This window comes from Myxocyprinus asiaticus, chromosome 38, assembly GCF_019703515.2.
Source record: "Myxocyprinus asiaticus isolate MX2 ecotype Aquarium Trade chromosome 38, UBuf_Myxa_2, whole genome shotgun sequence".
NCBI lineage: Eukaryota > Metazoa > Chordata > Actinopteri > Cypriniformes > Catostomidae > Myxocyprinus > Myxocyprinus asiaticus.
In genome coordinates this window covers 16,685,347-16,703,610 of record NC_059381.1, presented here as the reverse complement: position 1 = coordinate 16,703,610, position 18,264 = coordinate 16,685,347, and the positions used below count along the sequence as shown (strand labels likewise).

General features: G+C 38.3%; 1 protein-coding gene across 5 annotated transcripts in view; it reads left to right on the top strand.

Moving 5' to 3' along the window:
* LOC127428656 (ankyrin-1-like) overlaps window positions 1–18,264 on the top strand; it is a 132,121-nt gene that overhangs the window by 61,678 nt on the left and 52,179 nt on the right. For 4 of the 5 annotated variants that reach the window (XM_051677153.1, XM_051677152.1, XM_051677155.1 and 1 more), the window contains 2 exons: window positions 8,765–8,863; window positions 14,217–14,318. In XM_051677153.1, the coding sequence (XP_051533113.1) occupies window positions 8,765–8,863; window positions 14,217–14,318 (201 nt within the window). The remainder of the gene's footprint in view (window positions 1–8,764; window positions 8,864–14,216; window positions 14,319–18,264) is intronic. The other variant, XM_051677154.1, reaches the window with a different exon arrangement.

The following is an 18,264-nucleotide window of genomic DNA, read 5'->3' as shown; positions in this document are numbered from 1 at the left end:
TATCCCTTCAGCACACCTCACTTCACTAATGTGTTGTGTCATCTTACAGTAACATTGAGAGCAGCCTATCACAGAACCAGGGTTGATAATATTGTTAGAGTGCTTATGTTCAAAACAATGCAAAGAATTCAAAAACCATTAGAAAATGCTGAAAAAGACTTACATGGCATGTCACGTCCCGCACACTAAAGGGAGTATAGAGTATTTTTGACGAATAGAATACAAAACATGAGTCTTTAAAAACCATATTGAGAATAGCAATTAGGAAGTAGTCCATGGTCCAAATCCAAGAGTGGACAGTATACAAGCATTACCTTTGTCTGAAGTGAGTCAAACACTTGAGAACTGAAATGGTAAAGGTAAACATCAGTGTGTGTGTGTTTTTACTATATTATCATTATATTTTTTGGTTCTTTTAATTGTGAGGATTTTGGCTCACATTTAACAAAAACCCACCAATTCACTATCTCAAAAAATTAGAATACATAAGACCAATAAAAAAAACATTTTTAGTGAATTGTTGGCCTTCTGGAAAGTATGTTCATTTACTGTATATGTACTCAATACTTGGTAGGGGCTCCTTTTGCTTTAATTACTGCCTCAATTCGGCGTGGCATGGAGGTGATCAGTTTGTGGCACTGCTGAGGTGGTATGGAAGCCCAGGTTTCTTTGACAGTGGCCTTCAGCTCATCTGCATTTTTTGGTCTCTTGTTTCTCATTTTCCTCTTGACAATACCCATAGATTCTCTATGGGGTTCAGGTCTGGCGAGTTTGCTGGCCAGTCAAGCACACCAACACCATGGTCATTTAACCAACTTTTGGTGCTTTTGGCAGTGTGGGCAGGTGCCAAATCCTGCTGGAAAATGAAATCAGCATCTTTAAAAAGCTGGTCAGCAGAAGGAAGCATGAAGTGCTATAAAATTTCTTGGTAAACGGGTGCAGTGACTTTGGTTTTCAAAAAACACAATGGACCAACACCAGCAGATGACACTGCACCCCAAATCATCACAGACTGTGGAAACTTAACACTGAACTTCAAGCAACTTGGGCTATGAGCTTCTCCACCCTTCCTCCAGACTCTAGGACCTTGGTTTCCAAATGAAATACAAAACTTGCTCTCATCTGAAAAGAGGACTTTGGACCACTGGGCAACAGTCCAGTTCTTCTCCTCCTTAGCCCAGGTAAGACGCCTCTGACGTTGTCTGTGGTTCAGGAGTGGCTTAACAAGAGGAATACAACAACAGTAGCCAAATTCCTTGACACGTCTGTGTGTGGTGGCTCTTGATGCCTTGACCCCAGCCTCAGTCCATTCCTTGTGAAGTTCACCCAAATTCTTGAATCGATTTTGCTTGACAATTCTCATAAGGCTGGGGTTCTCTCGGTTGGTTGTGCATCTTTTTCTTCCACACTTTTTCCTTCCACTCAACTTTCTGTTAACATGCTTGGATACAGCACTCTGTGAACAGCCAGCTTCATTGGCAATGAATGTTTGTGGCTTACCCTCATTGTGAAGGGTGTCAATGATTGTCTTCTGGACAACTGTCAGATCAGCAGTCTTCCCCATGATTGTGTAGCCTAGTGAACCAAACTGAGAGACCATTTTGAAGGCTCAGGAAACCTTTGCAGGTGTTTTGAGTTGATTAGCTGATTGGCATGTCACCATATTCTAATTTTTTGAGATAGTGAATTGGTGGGTTTTTGTTAAATGTGAGCCAAAATCATCACAATTAAAAGAACCAAAGACTTAAACTACTTCAGTCTGTGTGCATTGAATTTATTTAATACACGAGTTTCACAATTTGAGTTGAATTACTGAAATAAATGAACTTTTCCACGACATTCTAATTTATTGAGATGCACCTGTACATTGCAGTGCCATTACAGTATATTGATGGCTAATATGGACTACCTTACACATCAGCCCAATATTATTAATGGTAGCTAATTTACAGGTTACGTTAGTAACCTTATGAGCCAGATAAACTAGCACGCAGCCATCTTGAAAATGTTGTCTTTGAACTTTCGGTCTAGCATTTTCTATATAGATAACTGCAGTGTTGATGTCAAAGTGTAATTAGCTTGTGAAGTGGATTTACAGGTTATAGAGCTGTCAAAAGTTATCAGTATTTTAAAGTTTTCAGGGGGTGGCAAAGCAACTGGAAGCAGAGTGGGGAGATTTTAAAACAACAGTACTTAAGTTAATAAATACACATCCGACTTTCACGTTGTGGACGTACTGATATTCCACTGTGCTCATGAAACTCCAAGAGCCAACAAAAAGTCATTAAAAAAATCTTTGTACGACATCTGTCCATCTTCTAATGTCATTCACCCATCGCGTTATAGTTTAGGTGAGCACATTTGAGTGTGTGGCAGGGTGAGCAAGAGACAGACACAGTGGGTGTGGCGTCAATCCTCGGAGAAGCATTTATTGGAAACAATAAACGTAAAATATCAAAAAGGAGTAATAAAGTGTCCCAGGGGGAAGTGTTCATAATAAAGGGGGAATCTGGCATCCTCGCGGTGAACGGGGCTCCGTGAAAGGGCGGGGTAGTGTCCATAGGATGCCCAGGCACGAGCTGGGTCAGTCGGCCGCTCACGCTCCCCTCAAAAGTCCACGGCGCCAGCGTCACTTGCGGCATGTCTTCCCAGGCCCGCGACAAGCGTGAGGGGATGACGGCCAGGCAGCTAGCCCGTCGGCGGCAACGTGAGCAGTTCACCCCCGGCGACTCATTAACGCGTCCAGGGGTCCCGCTCCAAACCCTGCCAGCTCTAGTCCTGGGCGTGTGAGGATGCCGGCGTGCAGGCACACGTGGAGATTTAAAACCGGCTCCCCGAGCCGAGGTGTGCTCTGCGTTTTAAAGACAATGGTGATGAAGCATTATTCCCATCAGGTGTGCTTCATTCACCGCTGACTAAACGAGGCTTATTAATTATGCAGCTCTTCTCGCTCTCCCGCCCAACTCCCGTCGTGAACCTGGCTGAAGGGCAGCCCTAAGAGGCGGGGCGACGATGACGAGCCGGAGGGGCGGATCATTCCGCCACGGAGTGTTAAACCGGGGGGAAGGGGTGCTACTACTGTATATTTATTATACACACACACATACAAACACATATACATGTGAAAGTTAACTTTTTATTTTATATTCTGTTTACAACAATTTTAATCACATTTACGTCTTTTCAAAATGTTGGACGACAATCTAATTTTAAAAAGGACAAATGTAATTTATTTTAATGTCACAAACTTGCATGTGAAATAATACAAGCGTTCACTGTTTAAAATTTCATGTCAACGACATATTTTAACACAAATGATTAAGTTGAAACGTAAAAATAAAGCAGACTTGCACGTACAACAATTAAACGCTTGCATCATGAAAAAGTGCAGCGAGTCCGAATGTGATCTGCCAGGTCCAATTTACCTCCACGGGAGACAGAAAAACACCTCACTGGCATTTTCATGTAGTAAAGGTATGGTGTACTTAAACCCTCAACTCTGATGAAAAATACTTTCTGTGCTCCCACACATAATCCATTTTAATCGACTCTTCTCAGTATCATCAATGCAATCCGGTAGTTAAAGGGATAGATCACTCAACCTCATGCCATCCCAGATGTGTATGACTTTCTTTATTCTGCTGAACACAGAGATTTTTAGAAGAATATCTTATCTCTGTAGGTCCTCACAATGCAAGCGAATGGGTACCAACAATTTGAAGGTCCCAAAAGCATATAAAGGCAGAGTAAATGTAATACATAAGACTTCAGTGGTTAAATCCATATCTCCAGAAGCGATATTAGTGTGGTGTGGGTGTGAAACAGATCAATATTTAAGTCTTTTTTTAGGATCAATCCCCACTTTTACTTTCACATTCTTCTTCTTTTGTTTTTGGCAATTTGCATGCTTTGTGCATATCGCCACCTACTGGGCAGGGAGGAGAATTTATAGTAATACATAATTTAAATATTGATCTGTTTCTCACCCAGGCTTATTATATAGCTTCTGAAGATATGGTTTTAACTACTGGAGTCTTATGGATTACATTTATTCTGCCTTTATGTGCTTTTTGGAGCTTCAGAATTTTGGTACCCAAATTACTTGCATTGTAAGGACCTACAGAGCTGAGATATTTTTCTAAATCTATATTTGTTCAGCAGAAGAAAGAAAGTTATGTGCATCTGGGATTGCATGAGGGTAAGTAAATGATGAGAGAATTTTTATTTTTGGGTGGACTGTCTCTTTAAGAGTCAAAACACGGAAGCGCAGAGCACTGAAAAGGTGCAGGGCTTAATAATGTGAATAGATACAGATAATCTGGAAAGCTGAAATCTGAAATTTACCTCGATATGTTTCTCCAAATTAGAGGTTGAATTCTTGAATGCCGAAATCTCAACTGGTTTAGGCAAGCAAAGCTGACATGATCATGCAATTGCCATTCTTTATCTTCATTGCGAAAACCCTTTCAGTTGTGGCCATCCAGGTGTTGTACTACTGCTTCAGGCATCCTCCACCTTACTCCCCACCTTCTCTATGATTAATAGCAGTTGGAGTCAGGTTTATTGCTGCCATTTAATTTTTCTATGCGCGATTTGATTTGATGGGAGTCACAAAACTGATTTTTCTCTCCCTAGCCGATCACGTTGATGGATACAAAAATAAATTCATTTGTTACAGGGATGTAGACCTGTATAAAACACAGACCAAGGGAAAATAGTGGAGTAAAAGTACAGTACTCAATGTACTCAAACTACTTAAGTACAATTCATTAAAAAAAAGCATTTGTAATTCATTACTTTACACTTCATTGTTTCAATACTCCACAATGTGTTTTTGAGTCATGGATGTGCACTGGTTGGTGCTGAAGGCCACATTCTCCTAAATCAGTGGAGGGTCGTGACAGTTTTTTGTTGTTAGCCATCTAATTGTGTACAGTTTGGGCAGGCTATATGCTTATCAACTTTAAAAAGAGAGGAGAAAATCCTCCCCATATATTTTGTCATGCCCTCATCCTTGAAAACCATGATATTAAATATGGGTTCACCTGCACTGAGGATAAACAAGGTGCCCAGCATTATTAGTTTTGTGCAATGAATTATTGGCATAAAACCATTGAAATTCCAGAGAGATTTAGAAATCAATAATAAACCAATTAATACATTTCAAAGTTTGATTTTAAAGACATTTTGGTAATGTCCTGTGTCAGGTTGCAACTTAATGTTCAATATAAAGTCTGTGCCCTGAACAAAAACCAGTTGAGAACCACTGTCCTAGAACATTTATATTAAGCATACTTAATTATACTTTTCCAGTGTTGAGGAGTCCTGTTCAGTTGGGCCTATATCACATTTTACAGAATTTATTTATTTATTCAAGTAGTTTTTTAAAATGTAAAACTTTCATCTCTATTTGCGTCTTTCTCATACTTTATTTATTATTATTCTGTTTACTGAATCAGAGATGGTAAGAGCTAATTATGGAATGGACAAAACTGTCTGTCCGACTGATTCAAAGTGCAGCCATTCAAATGATAAATGGTGCTGCTGCTCAAGTGATCAACCCACTTTACTATAAATGAAGAAAATAAAGCCAGCTCAGCTTAGTGTAGGGACTTTTGTGATATTTATACTTTTTCTTGTTTGGAAATAAAAACAAAGCTCTATATTTGACTTCACATAAAGGACATTAGCGCTTCAGCAAGAACCAGGGTTTGAATCCAGACCATGTTGTTTCTTCTAAACATATTTGGCATGTGGATTCTTCCATAATGAACAGCATTATATTGTTGTTATGTTAATGCGATTAGAAGACGCTCTGTAGATTCAGCATATTGGTTATTATGCATGAAGAGTTCAACTTTGGTGTTGAGCTCAGAATATTGCCATTTTTAGACTTTACCCAGGTTTCATTGCTTGGCCTTTTGTAATATATTAAATATTTCAGCGTGTTGCACTGAAATGCATTTTATAAGATTTCTGGGCTGGGATTTCCACCCAGGCATGACATATTTCCAATATGTCACTCAAATTATGTGGGTTTATGTAAACAGAAAAATGGAACAATCTAGGTCAAGGAATTTGTTTAGCTCTCTGTGTCTTCATGTGTTTTGAGTCAACATGGTCCCTGCATGTATAGATGCAACACTTGTAGGCTTTTGTGAATGTTGAAAATGATGTCATTGCTCTCCTAGCAACTGCGTAGAAACCAGTGTTGGAGAGAGCCCAGAGCTGGAATCCCTTTAATGCGAGTGGATTTCTCAATTCACTCTTTCCGCAGTCCAAAAAAAAAAAAAAGTGTGACGTCGTCATGTAATTTTCCCTCTAATATTCTTTGGGTTTACAAAGGTCAGGAGCAATGAATCCACAAAGGTTGAATCCATTTAAGTGTTAAGTGTTTCTATTTAAAAAGCTGCAGTTTGTGTGCACACTCACACATGAAATTTGCTTTTAGATATCTGTGTTTTTTAACCACTTAAATGTGCAGTCAGTAATATTTTCCTTATTAAGAAAGTTCTAACCCTAAAACAAATCCTGTCAAAAATCATTAGATGAGTACTTTAGGCACATTATTAGTTTAATGAATGGTGTTTTATTGGTGCTGGGCTGAGACACATTTTATCTCTGTAACCCCCCATTCTCGGTCACTTTTGCTCGCAGAATAAATGAATCATGGCTCACTGTGAATAACGCATTTCTACAATGACAGGTAACCGAAAACTACTTCTTTTACATGATGCTGCATCTACAACATTACGTGTCAGTATAAGGCCACATTAACACTAATACGGTTTTTTTCGGTTGAAAATGAATTGATTTTGCTACTTTACACCTCTCATCCACACTGAAACAGTGTTGTGCTGTACAACTGAGGCCACATCTACTCTAATCCATTTTTTTTTTTTTATCCCCTTTTCTCCCCAATTTGGAATGCCCAATTTCCACTACTTACTAGGTCCTCATGGTGGCGCGGTTAAACACCTCAATCTGGGTGGCAAAGGACAATTCTCAGTTGCCTCCGCTTATGAGACAGTCAATCCACACATCTTATCACGTGACTCACTGTGCATGACACCACGGAGACTCACAACATGTGGAGGCTCATGCTACTCTCCGCAATCCACACACAATTTACCACGCGCCCCATTGAGAGCAAGAACCACTTCATCGCGACCACAAGGAGGTTACCCCATGTGACTCTACACTCCCTTGCAACTGGGCCAATTTGGTTTCTTAGGAGACCTGAAGTCACTCAGCACACCCTGGATTCGAACTCACGATTCCAGGGCTGGTAGTCAGCGTCAATACTCGCTGAGCTACCAATTTGTAATCCACTAATCCAGTTTGAAAACTCCATTTTCAGTTTTCTAAAGTCATCATTTTCCAAAATATGCGGTAATGGAGAGCACTAAACGCTCCATTTTCGGTGGAGGAAAACAGCATTCTAGTGTGGATGAGAGGCGTAAACATAGCACAATCAGTGCGTTTTCAAACTAAAATGTATTTGTGTGGACGTGGCCTAAACATTTTTAAAATGCTGTCTAGTACCAAATACTTTGGAAAACAGAATTTTCAACCAAAAACGTATAGTGTGAATGTGACTTAAAGGAATATTCCTGGTTCAATACACGTTAAGCTCAATTGACAGCATTTGTGGCATTATGTTGATTAGGCTACCATAAAAATTTATTAAGGCTTGTCCATCATTTAAAATAAAAAAAAAAAAAAAAAATCTGGGTTACAGTAAGGGATAGTTTGGGTTAAATTGGGGTTAATGGGGCCAATTTGTAAACTATAAAATACTCACTGTTTCAAAAGTATAGCCAAAATACATAAACAATATGCATGTTAACATGATTTTAGATAAAATAGCTTACTAATATTTTATGTGTAAAGTTATATCCAATTTTACACCTTTGTTGCCATGACGACATAAAGCTGTAAACCTTAAAACGACCGTAAAAACTATTTAAACATCTTTACAGCTCAAATATTACACAAGTTTTAACAGAAGATTTAATATTAGTGCTTTTACAAAATCATAAGCTTCACATTTCTGCCATTAAACACGCTAAAAAATGGCCCCATTCACTTCCATTGTAAGTGCCTCGTAACCTTGTTTTTTTTTTTTTTTTAAAGAAAAGGCGGTAGATTGGGCTTAATTTATATTAAACCTGGAATATTCCTTTAAGTCTAAAGGCCATGTCCACACTAATATGGTTTTGTTTGAAATCACATTGATTTCATTATGTTCATGCCTCTCATACACACTCTACTGTGTTGTCCTCTACCGAAAACGAAGCATCTGGATTTGGACTAAGGCCACTTTATCTGTTTTTGTTTGAAAACACATTGATTTTACTATGTTTACTCCTCTTATTCACACTTGAATGCTGTTTTCCTTCACTAAAAAACAAAAAGTTTCGATAATGCTCTACATAATTGCATACTTTGGAAAAATATAACATTAAGAAACTGAAAACAGAAGTTTCAAACAGATTAATGTGGTTGTGGCCTGAAGAAGTCATATCAGCCAGCGCAACATAAAAAATTACTGACTTCACCTTTAATTGGACACATTTCTCAAGCCTATTTGTGTTACTGCACCCTCAAAATTGTAGTTTCAGTGAATTCTGTATGATTGGTTATTCTGTGGGGTTTGCCTTTTGCCTAGATGCTGATATGTGTTCATGTCTTCGTGTAGCTATGTGTGTTTCTGTGTGTGTATTAACATGCTCTGTCTCTGTGTGGTATTGGTGTCTTCTAGGCTCATGTGGTTCAGCGCTGGCTTGTGCATCAGGACAGTAGTTTGAGTGCAGAGGGTTCGCCGGAGACTCAAGGTGGAAAATGGCACTTTGATGGAAGAGTAAATATCTTAGTACTCCTTGCTGTATTGCCACTCAACACTTTACTTCTCTCTTTGTTGGCAAGTTATTGTGTGTTGGTGTGGCTTCCTAATAATTTCTGTGTGTGCAACTGGTTGCAGGCTGGTTGTTGTGTAGCTTGTATTTTGAATGTTGTGATGTGGCTATTAACTTCAGTCAGCTCCGCTGGTGTTCCTATAGTGTTTCTTTACCTTACTCTAATTCTAAGTGGCTCTTATTGTGTTTTATGTGACTCTGTCCATATTCCTAACACAAGATTATGTGTGTTTAAGTGAGTGTTTGTTTAATGTGTATGTTTGTCTCACTCAGGGATTTTCCCCCTGCTGTGGGCTTTAATAGCTAATATCTATCAGATTCTTTCTGCATTATTTAAAACTCTATTTTCAAGCAACTATCAGCAGATCTAGGATAGAGATTAAACAGATGTGAATGTAAGTCGACATATACAAATACTATCACACAAATACTCATGCACACATACAGTATACAAAATGCGAAAAGCAGCTAGATGTACAAATATTAGGTTCTTTCATTATGTTATATTGCATAATATTTCATCAAATTTCAAGTTATTCCATCTAATAAACTGAAGTACAGTGCTTTAAAAAAAATTGCATTTAAAACGACAATGAAATGGTCACACAGGTCATGGAAATTACAGTCTGAAACACAAGTTAGGTAAAAATATTTAATAGATCACAAATCATAAAACACTATTTACCATTTTTACTAGTTATTTTTCACTAGAAAGGGTCTACAGATGTCAGGCTTGAAGAAAGCTGTGTCATTTAATGCTGGTGACAGTTTGTTGCTAAGTTCATAATAAGATAAACCAGCATGTCCATTACAGAATACTTCAGTCAAGTCAGGATTATGTTGAGGTAGCGATTTATTTTTCAGAAAGGTTATTGGCTCAAAGAAGTAGAGTCAAGGACAACTCGGCCTAAGGACAGTCTGCAGACTTTAGTACCATAGAACGTTGTTTACATATTTAAGATCATGCCTATATCTGTAAAAAGCTTCGATCCGTGTTGGTATGGAAAGTTGTGGGGGGAAATCACAATGTTTGGCCTCTGGATATTAAATGTCAATATTCAGTGGGTTTATTATGAAAACTGATTGCTAATAAATGGTTAAAGATTATAGCTGTGACCATAGTGTATGCGAGGATGAGTAGGAATTAGAACCTTTCTGAAACAACATCTTAAACAATCCTGAGCTGGTTTGCTGGTCGAAGATGGTCTAGCTGGTCTCCCAGCCCGACCAGTTGACAAGTGCCCAAAACCCCTCTCAAACCAGCAAACCAGACCTTGAGCTTTTTTTTGTCAGCAAAATAGATTTTAGTTATAAAATAAATTGAAATAAAAGTGATTCCATTAAAAATATGATGCTGTGACACTGGTCCATTAAGGTCTGGTACACACACTATTACTGCACAGTCATAATGACAGATGCATTTTGCCATTCAGTCACCAGAAGATTCAGCAAATGATGCTTCAAAATGACTTCTTCCTTGCCACTCAATATCATCCACATCTTCCATTCAGGGGGAGACCAGCTTGTCAATCACCCCTGCAACTTCCCATAAAATAACAAGGCTGATCAGAGCGGAGATATTCTGAAATTTCTAGACTGTAGGATCTGACAAAGAGAGAGAGAGAGAGAGAGAGAGCGAGACTAAAAAGAAGGGAGGGCTGTAAGCAATAGATATGAAACCTTTTTGCTGTTCCACTGAGAAAAAAACAGCCAGAGATCAAGAGGAATGTTCCATACTGCCAGAAAGACAACACAGAGAGAGAGAGAATGACAGAGAGATTAAACTAATAGGGAACATCAATACAGGTATCTGTAAAAAAAAAAAAGTTGAGTAAAATTAAAAAAGTTAAGCAACCAGCTGCAAATAATTTTTGAGTTTTCTCAACTTCAGGCAAATTAGTTGTACCAACTTAACAATTTAAGTTTCATGAACTTCATACAATAAATTTGGCAAATTAAAAAATATTAAAAAGTGGTTTAAACAGTGATTTAGTTTACAGTCACTTAAGTCTTTATATAAATAAGTCAACTTAACTGAAGAAACTTCAACAAAACAAACACTAACAAAAAACTTTTTACAGCAAAACATAATTAAAATCACTAAGTAGAACTAAAACATGTATTCAGTCTAAACAATTATGTCCTCTTAAAGGTGCTGTAAGTGATTTTAGCATTTCTAGAATTCCCACAAGTTGAGCCGTTGGATTAACCACGCCCCCTTTCCAAAAACCTGCACTTCAAAGATACCAAATGAGCTTTATTGAGACCGATATTGAGCTGAAATTGTTGTCAAAAACAACAGCAGCAAAATAGAGCCCTCAATGGACAACTGTTATGAGCAACATGGCATAAAAATGGAATTAAGCCTCAATAATTCTCTGCAACTACAATACTATGAGAATGCACAAAAGGATTGACAGGCATAAAGCGTCAGAGCCCGTGGCCCGCGGACACATTTTTGTTTGCTGTTTACAGAGTCAAGAGCTGTCACAGAGACCAGTGAGATATCTTACAACACTTATTTCATTAATATCTTTCAGGGAGTATGACATTTTTTTGCATATATTTCCATGAAAAAAATCGCTTACAGCACCTTTAAGTCGCCATGCTTTGAATAAACACACATAAATAAATTCAGGCGCACAAGATTATGGGTGTTGCCTCCAGCCACATTGCTCCTCCAGTGGGCATGCTCAGTAGCAGATGTAACGAATGGTAAGAAGTTCATTATGCTTTGCCTAAAAAAGGTTCCCACACCTTTTTTGAGGCATGCATTTTCAGGACCTTTCCATGACTTTAGGGTTAGTTGTAGTAAATGTTTATGATTACTGGATTACATCCTTAAAAATATGAGTCGAAATCACAATCTTAAATCAACTGATATTTCCTGATTTTGGGAGGCCTGGCTGTAATAAACTTACAACAGTAAAATTGAAGTTTCTACTTTACACTGATGAGCCAAAACATTATGACCACCTGTCTTATATGCTGTTGGTCCTCCGCGTGCCAGCAAAACAGCTCCGACCAGCTGAGGCATTGACTCTACAAGACCCCTGAAGGTGTCCTGTGGTAACTGGCACCAAGACATTAGCAGCAGATCCTTCAAGTCCTGTAAGTTGTGAGGTGGAGCCACCGTGGATCGGACTTGTTGGTCCAGCACATCCCACAGATGCTCAATCGGATTGAGATCTGGGGAATTTGGAGGCCAGGGTAACACCTTGAACTCTTCATTATGTTCCTCAAACCGTTCCCAAACAATGTGTGCAGTGTGGCAGGGCACATTATCCTGCTGAAAGAGGCCACTGACATCAGTGAATACTATTGCCATGAAGGGGTGTAACTGGTCTGCAACGATGCTTAGGTAGGTGTCATGTGTTAAATTGACATCTACATGAATGGCCGGACCCAGGGTTTCTCAGCAGAAAATTGCCCAGAGCATCACACTTCCTCCACCGGCTTGTCATCTTCCCACAGTGCATCCTGGTGCCATCCCTTCCCCAGGTTAACGGTGCACACATACACGGCCGTCCACGTGATGTAAAAGAAAACGGGACTCATCGGACCAGGCGACCTTCTTCCACTGCTCCAAGGTCCAGTTCAGATGCTCACGTGCCCATTTAGGTGCTTTCAACGTGGACAGGAGTCATCATGGGCACTCTGACTAGTCTGTGGCTACACAGCCCCATATGCAGCAGGGTGCGATGCACTGTTTGTTGTGACACAGTCCTTCTGTAAACATCATAAACATTTTCTGTGAGTTGTGTCACTGTAGACCTTTTGTCTGTTTGGACAAGACGGGATAGCCTTCATTGCCATCGCGCATTGATGAGCCTTGGGCGCCCAACAACCTGTCGCCGGTTTGTGGTTTGTCCCTACTTGGACCACTGTTGGTAGGTACTCACCACTGCTGATTGGGAGCACCCCACAAGCCTTGCCGTTCAGAGATGCTCTGGCCATAACAATTTGGCCCTTGTCAAAGTCGCTCAGGTCTTTACTCCTGCCCATTTCTCCTGCATTCAACACGTTGACTACGAGAAATGATTGTTTGCTTACCATCTAATCTACCCAGACCTTGACATGTGGCCTTGTTAGGAGATGATCAGCATTATTTGCTTCACCTGTGAGTGGTCATACATTTTTGGCAGTGTACAAAAGTGCACAATGTTGCCAGAGCAAATCCACTAAATGGACAATCCAATGCAGTTATTTTGCCAAAACTTATCAATATTTACTTCTTTTTTTATTTTTATTTATTACCAAAAATACATGGTGAATACATGAACTATGTGAATTATTCAGCCATGACTTTCTCAGGACTTAGCATCAGTGATCAAACTGAGCCTGTATGTTCTACCTTCAAGACCAAACTTGATATTTGTTCATACTCACTGTCTAAAAGTTTATGTTGCTCTTACTTAAATGGCATAAAAAAAACTTACTTTATCGATTGTTTTAAGTAATCTCAACTTTTTCTACATTAGATAGTTCAATCAACTTTTAAAATAGATTTTACCTGACAAAATTAAACTTTTTTTTACAGTTACGCAAAAAACAACGAAAAAGAATTAAAAATATCAATTTTTATTTGTCATGTGATGCACTTCTTTATGTCCTAAATCATATTTTTTAAAAATTAAAGAAAAGGTTGGTTTGAGACCGAGTCCACATTAAAATTCTGAGATTTAAGTAACTTAAACCTGGAAATAAACTATGTTTCAGGATTAGGAAAAATTATTAACAAAACAAATTTATTTATTTATTAATTTTTTTTGGAGAATGTTTTACTATTCTGCACGATTTCGAGGTCACTAATCAAATAAGAACATTTGTGACATTGACCTTGGTAACTGCTTTGTACAAAAGGTCAGATTTCCTTGTTTCCATTGAAGTTCAAGATGCTCTTTGCAACTTTATCAAATCATAAAATCATAATGGCTTAACATGGATCCTTCGGTTTTGCACAACCTTGTGTAGTCCATACCAGCTGGAGTGCGTGCTGTCATTAAAGCAAAACTTAAAAATGCATTTACTGTTATTTGGCCCTTGAGCCATTTGAATCAAGAAACTCATCTTCTCAGTGGAAATGCACTACACAGAGTAAATTCATAATGAGGGCTGTGAGTCAGATTGTATAACTGATGCTTTATAAAGTGCTAAACATTCAGAAGACTTTTGCAATGGGCACAATTATTATTTTTTTTTTTTTGGTTAAACAATCATATTCCCTGTTCATTCATTGTTTTCTTTTCCCTTTATTCTTTCTTTCTCTGTCCCTATCCTTCTCTCTCTCTTACTTAGGCAGACACAACGACCAGTTTTCTTCGTGCTGCACGCTCAGGTAATCTGGAAAAGGCACTGGACCACATCAAAAATGGAATAAACATCAACATAGCCAATCAGGTGAGACAAAAATCCATCCTGCAATAGAATTTATTCAGAGTAGTGCCATATTTAATTTCTGACAGGAATAAAAATGAGGCTGTGAGGGATAAACTTAAGTTGTACTGTTTAAATTGGTGTTGATTTCGACCAAAAAATCTAGTTTTAGTTTGCTTTTTAGCTTATATTGACCCCATTCAAACTTACCTTTGTTGAAAACGGAGCTAAATTAGGCTCATGTTCATAACTTTTACGTCCAAGGTAACTTTGAAGTCTATTAATAGCACTACCTAAATTCAGAAATTGTTATTTAGAGCTGTGAATTTATCATCTTATAGATTAGGTTTAACATCAGTGTGTGCCTGCATCTTTATTAACCCCTCAATGTTCCTGTGGTCGTACAGTACAGCTGTGGTTACAGTGTCAATACAGAGATGTGTTCTTATTAATCACGCCAACATGTCTTCCCACTCTAACCTACTCACCGGTCATGCTTTTGCACCCAGTTGCATCATCGAACTGTGTGTTACTTGCTTAGAATAGCACATTCTGATTTTTGCAGAAGAGCTATGTTTGGTTCTCAGAAATAGGTTAGTGAATGGACCTGAACAGCTGGCTGGCTGCCCACATTTAAAAGCTCTGAAAATGAACACACACTCTGTGTGCCTGCAGCCTGCAGCCTGCCTACACACACACACACACACACACACACACACACACACACACACACACTTTGAGTATTACACCACCACCATCATTCACAGAAAGAATTCCAAGGGTGAACTTGTCATGACTTCTTATAAGCAACCTAGACAAAATTTTGATTCCTCTTGTGTCTTGGTGGTTTTAATAGTTAACATGCTAGTTCACCCGAAAAGGGTTTACTCACCCTTATGTTGTTCCAAACCTGTATGACTTTCTTTCTTCAGTTGAACACAAATAGTTGATTTATACATACAAGTTACAAAAGATGTCCAAATGACTTGTGAGTTATATTCCAGGTAATTTTTAGCATATGATACCTTTGTTTGAATAACAGACCTTAAAGGGATAGTTCACCCAAAAAAGAAAATTCTCTCATTTTCTCACCCTCATGCCATCCCAGATGTCTTTCTTTCTTCTGCTGAACACAAACGAAATTTTTTAGAAGAATATTTCAGCTCTGCAGGTCCATACGATACAAGTGAATGGTGACCAACATTTTAAAGCTCCAAAATGCACATAAAGGCAGCATAAAGGTAATCTTTAAGACTCCAGTGGTTAATCTATGTCTTCAGAAGTGATATGATAAGTGTGGGTGAGAAACAGATCAATATTTAAGTCAGATTTTACCATAAAAACCATAAATTGAAAGTACAAAAGGACTTAAATATTGTTCTTTTTCTTACCCACACCTATCACATCACTTTAATTTTAAACAACATAAGTGTTAATTATACAGTATTAAGAAGATAGCAACATATGTGCCGCAGTGATGTACTTGAGGAATCGAGAATGGGTGGTGAGCACTCCTAGTTGCTGCGAGTTCCGCAGCTTGCGCCCCTTTCCAGTCGAATCCCATAGAAAAATGCAAACAAATGTGTCCCCATTCAAGATATACATCCACTAAGGTGCGGATGCAATCTTTGTTAATTAAAATATAAAGCTGAATTTGGGCAGATTAGAACCCTAAGCATCTTATGCACAGGGCAAATTAGTTACCACTAGACCATCCAGTCAGACTCCTACTGCTGGCGCTGACTGATGTACTTCTCCACTGACTTACAATATCTCATGACCAACAGTAGCACACATAGAGATGAAGTTATCAAATGTATTATGTGAAATATTTATTTTAGAGCTTGAATTGATCACCAAGAATGACTATTCATCAAAACAGACAATTTAAATAATCTTTTACTAGTGCTCATTGTTGCTGTGCGACTTCAAACACCGTGTATATTCTGTAGAATTGTAGAATCTCACTAGATTGACAAAAGAGGGATCCCTTCTAGACACGACCTCAGTAACATTGCTTTTAGTCAAAGTGAATTTGTTTGTTCCCTAAATGCTAAAATTCTTGTTAAGAGAACTACTAATTTCTTGTTCAGCCAATTATCAATTCACTTTACGTGAACTTTCATTTTGTCACCGTTTCAATTATTTTACATGAAGTTAACTTTGCCTCTGTAGAGAAATACAAAATGTCTTGCAAGGCAAGGCAGTACATACAATTGTGTAACATAGACACACAGTAGACCTCAACCTTTAACACACAAATCTCAATAATGGTGACAATCAACAAACCTCATTAAGTTAAAAGATGAGGTCCTAACATTATCACACAAAAATTGACTAACAGTGCCAACATAAAACAACAAAAACAGCATAGATAAAGTCAATAAACAGCAAGAAAATAAGCCTATAACACTAACTAAATAATTCATTATGAATTATTAACTTGCAAATCAGCAGAATTGTTTAACATGGAATTATTCGTTCAGACAACTCTGTTAGGGTAGTTGGGACAACATTTGGGGAAATATTTTTGGTCTAACGTGTTTTATGTAGATGAAAGTAATTCACATTTCGTAGTATCTGTGACTCAACCCCCATAAGCTGGAAAAAATGCAATTACATTTTTTACAGTGTACTGTATGAGTTTAGAACACTTGGAATACAGCGCAGTCATATAGGTCACTTTTGTAATGATACTTTTAGGATCTGTTCCAAAACGTAGTGAGCTGCCTCGCTTTCTCTTGCCTACATAAGCAAATGTCTTCTGTGGCAGCATCCTAACTGAAATGGAGCCCCATAAAAGGTAGCATAGGTAGCAACCAGGGCCGTAGCAAGGTAATCTGGGCCCCCTGACTGTACATTGCTCTGGGCCCTGTTCCTATTTAAAAATACAATTTAGAATTTGTTGTGGGGTCCCCTGGACATTTGGGCCCCTAGAATCGTTACCACATTTCACCCCACTAGCTACGGCCCTGGTAGCAACTTACGCATCATTCAAATAGCAGTCCTCAAACGCAGCGCAAAGGAGATTTGACTCGCAACTGCTTTCAATAGACCTTATTCAAAGCAGTGCCATTTTTATTTTTTGACAGGAATGACAACGAGGCTGTGAGGGATAGCGAGACGGCTCTTCAATGGATTGTACAGTGGTTTAAAGTTTTTTTTAATCGTTCCGCTGACGAAACATTGAAAAAATATCTTTCTAAGAAATTTCAGTAGAAAAAAAAAACTCCAGACAACATGAGTTGTGGAAAAATAAATGAGATCTAGGAGATTTTTGATAGCTTTGTACAGTGCATTCCATTTAAGAGACAGTAAGTCTATCAAAGACTTCCCGTCAAAAATCAAAGATGGCGCTACTGTGAATAAAGTTCTATACAGTTGATGCAAGAGGAATGATGGGATTCTCTAATAAGCATAAATACACATAGCACACACACATTTAGGTTAAAATAGTCAGTTTTCTACCATAAAAAACCATTTCTACCATTTTTTTTTTTTATCTTTTTATCAATACTTTTCAGTATTGAATGGCTTATAAGTATTTTAAACCACAATTTCTCTCGCTTTATCAGCCATCTTGGATTTAGTTTTGCACCGAGCAGGGGCATCTCTAGGATTTGAAAACATCAGGGGCTGAGGCCATAACATCAGGGGCTATTATCCAGCCATAAGCTATGGATGCATAGAAATAAAAACTATGTGCATTTCTAGCCTACTAGCCTTTCATGATCAACCTATGAAGTAAAATAGTGTTCCCTCATTTTGAAGGGGGGTCCGGGGGCATACTCACCCATGATATGTTTTTAATGAGTTTGGGAGCAGTATTTCTACATTTTCTTGTGTAGCTTGAATGTAAATATGGGATACTAGACATCTCTAGACTTAAAGTATTTACATGACCGCACTAACTGAAGTTTCTCACAGTGGCCTTTAAAAAAGAAAAGAAAAAAAAAGTAGCTTGCTGTGA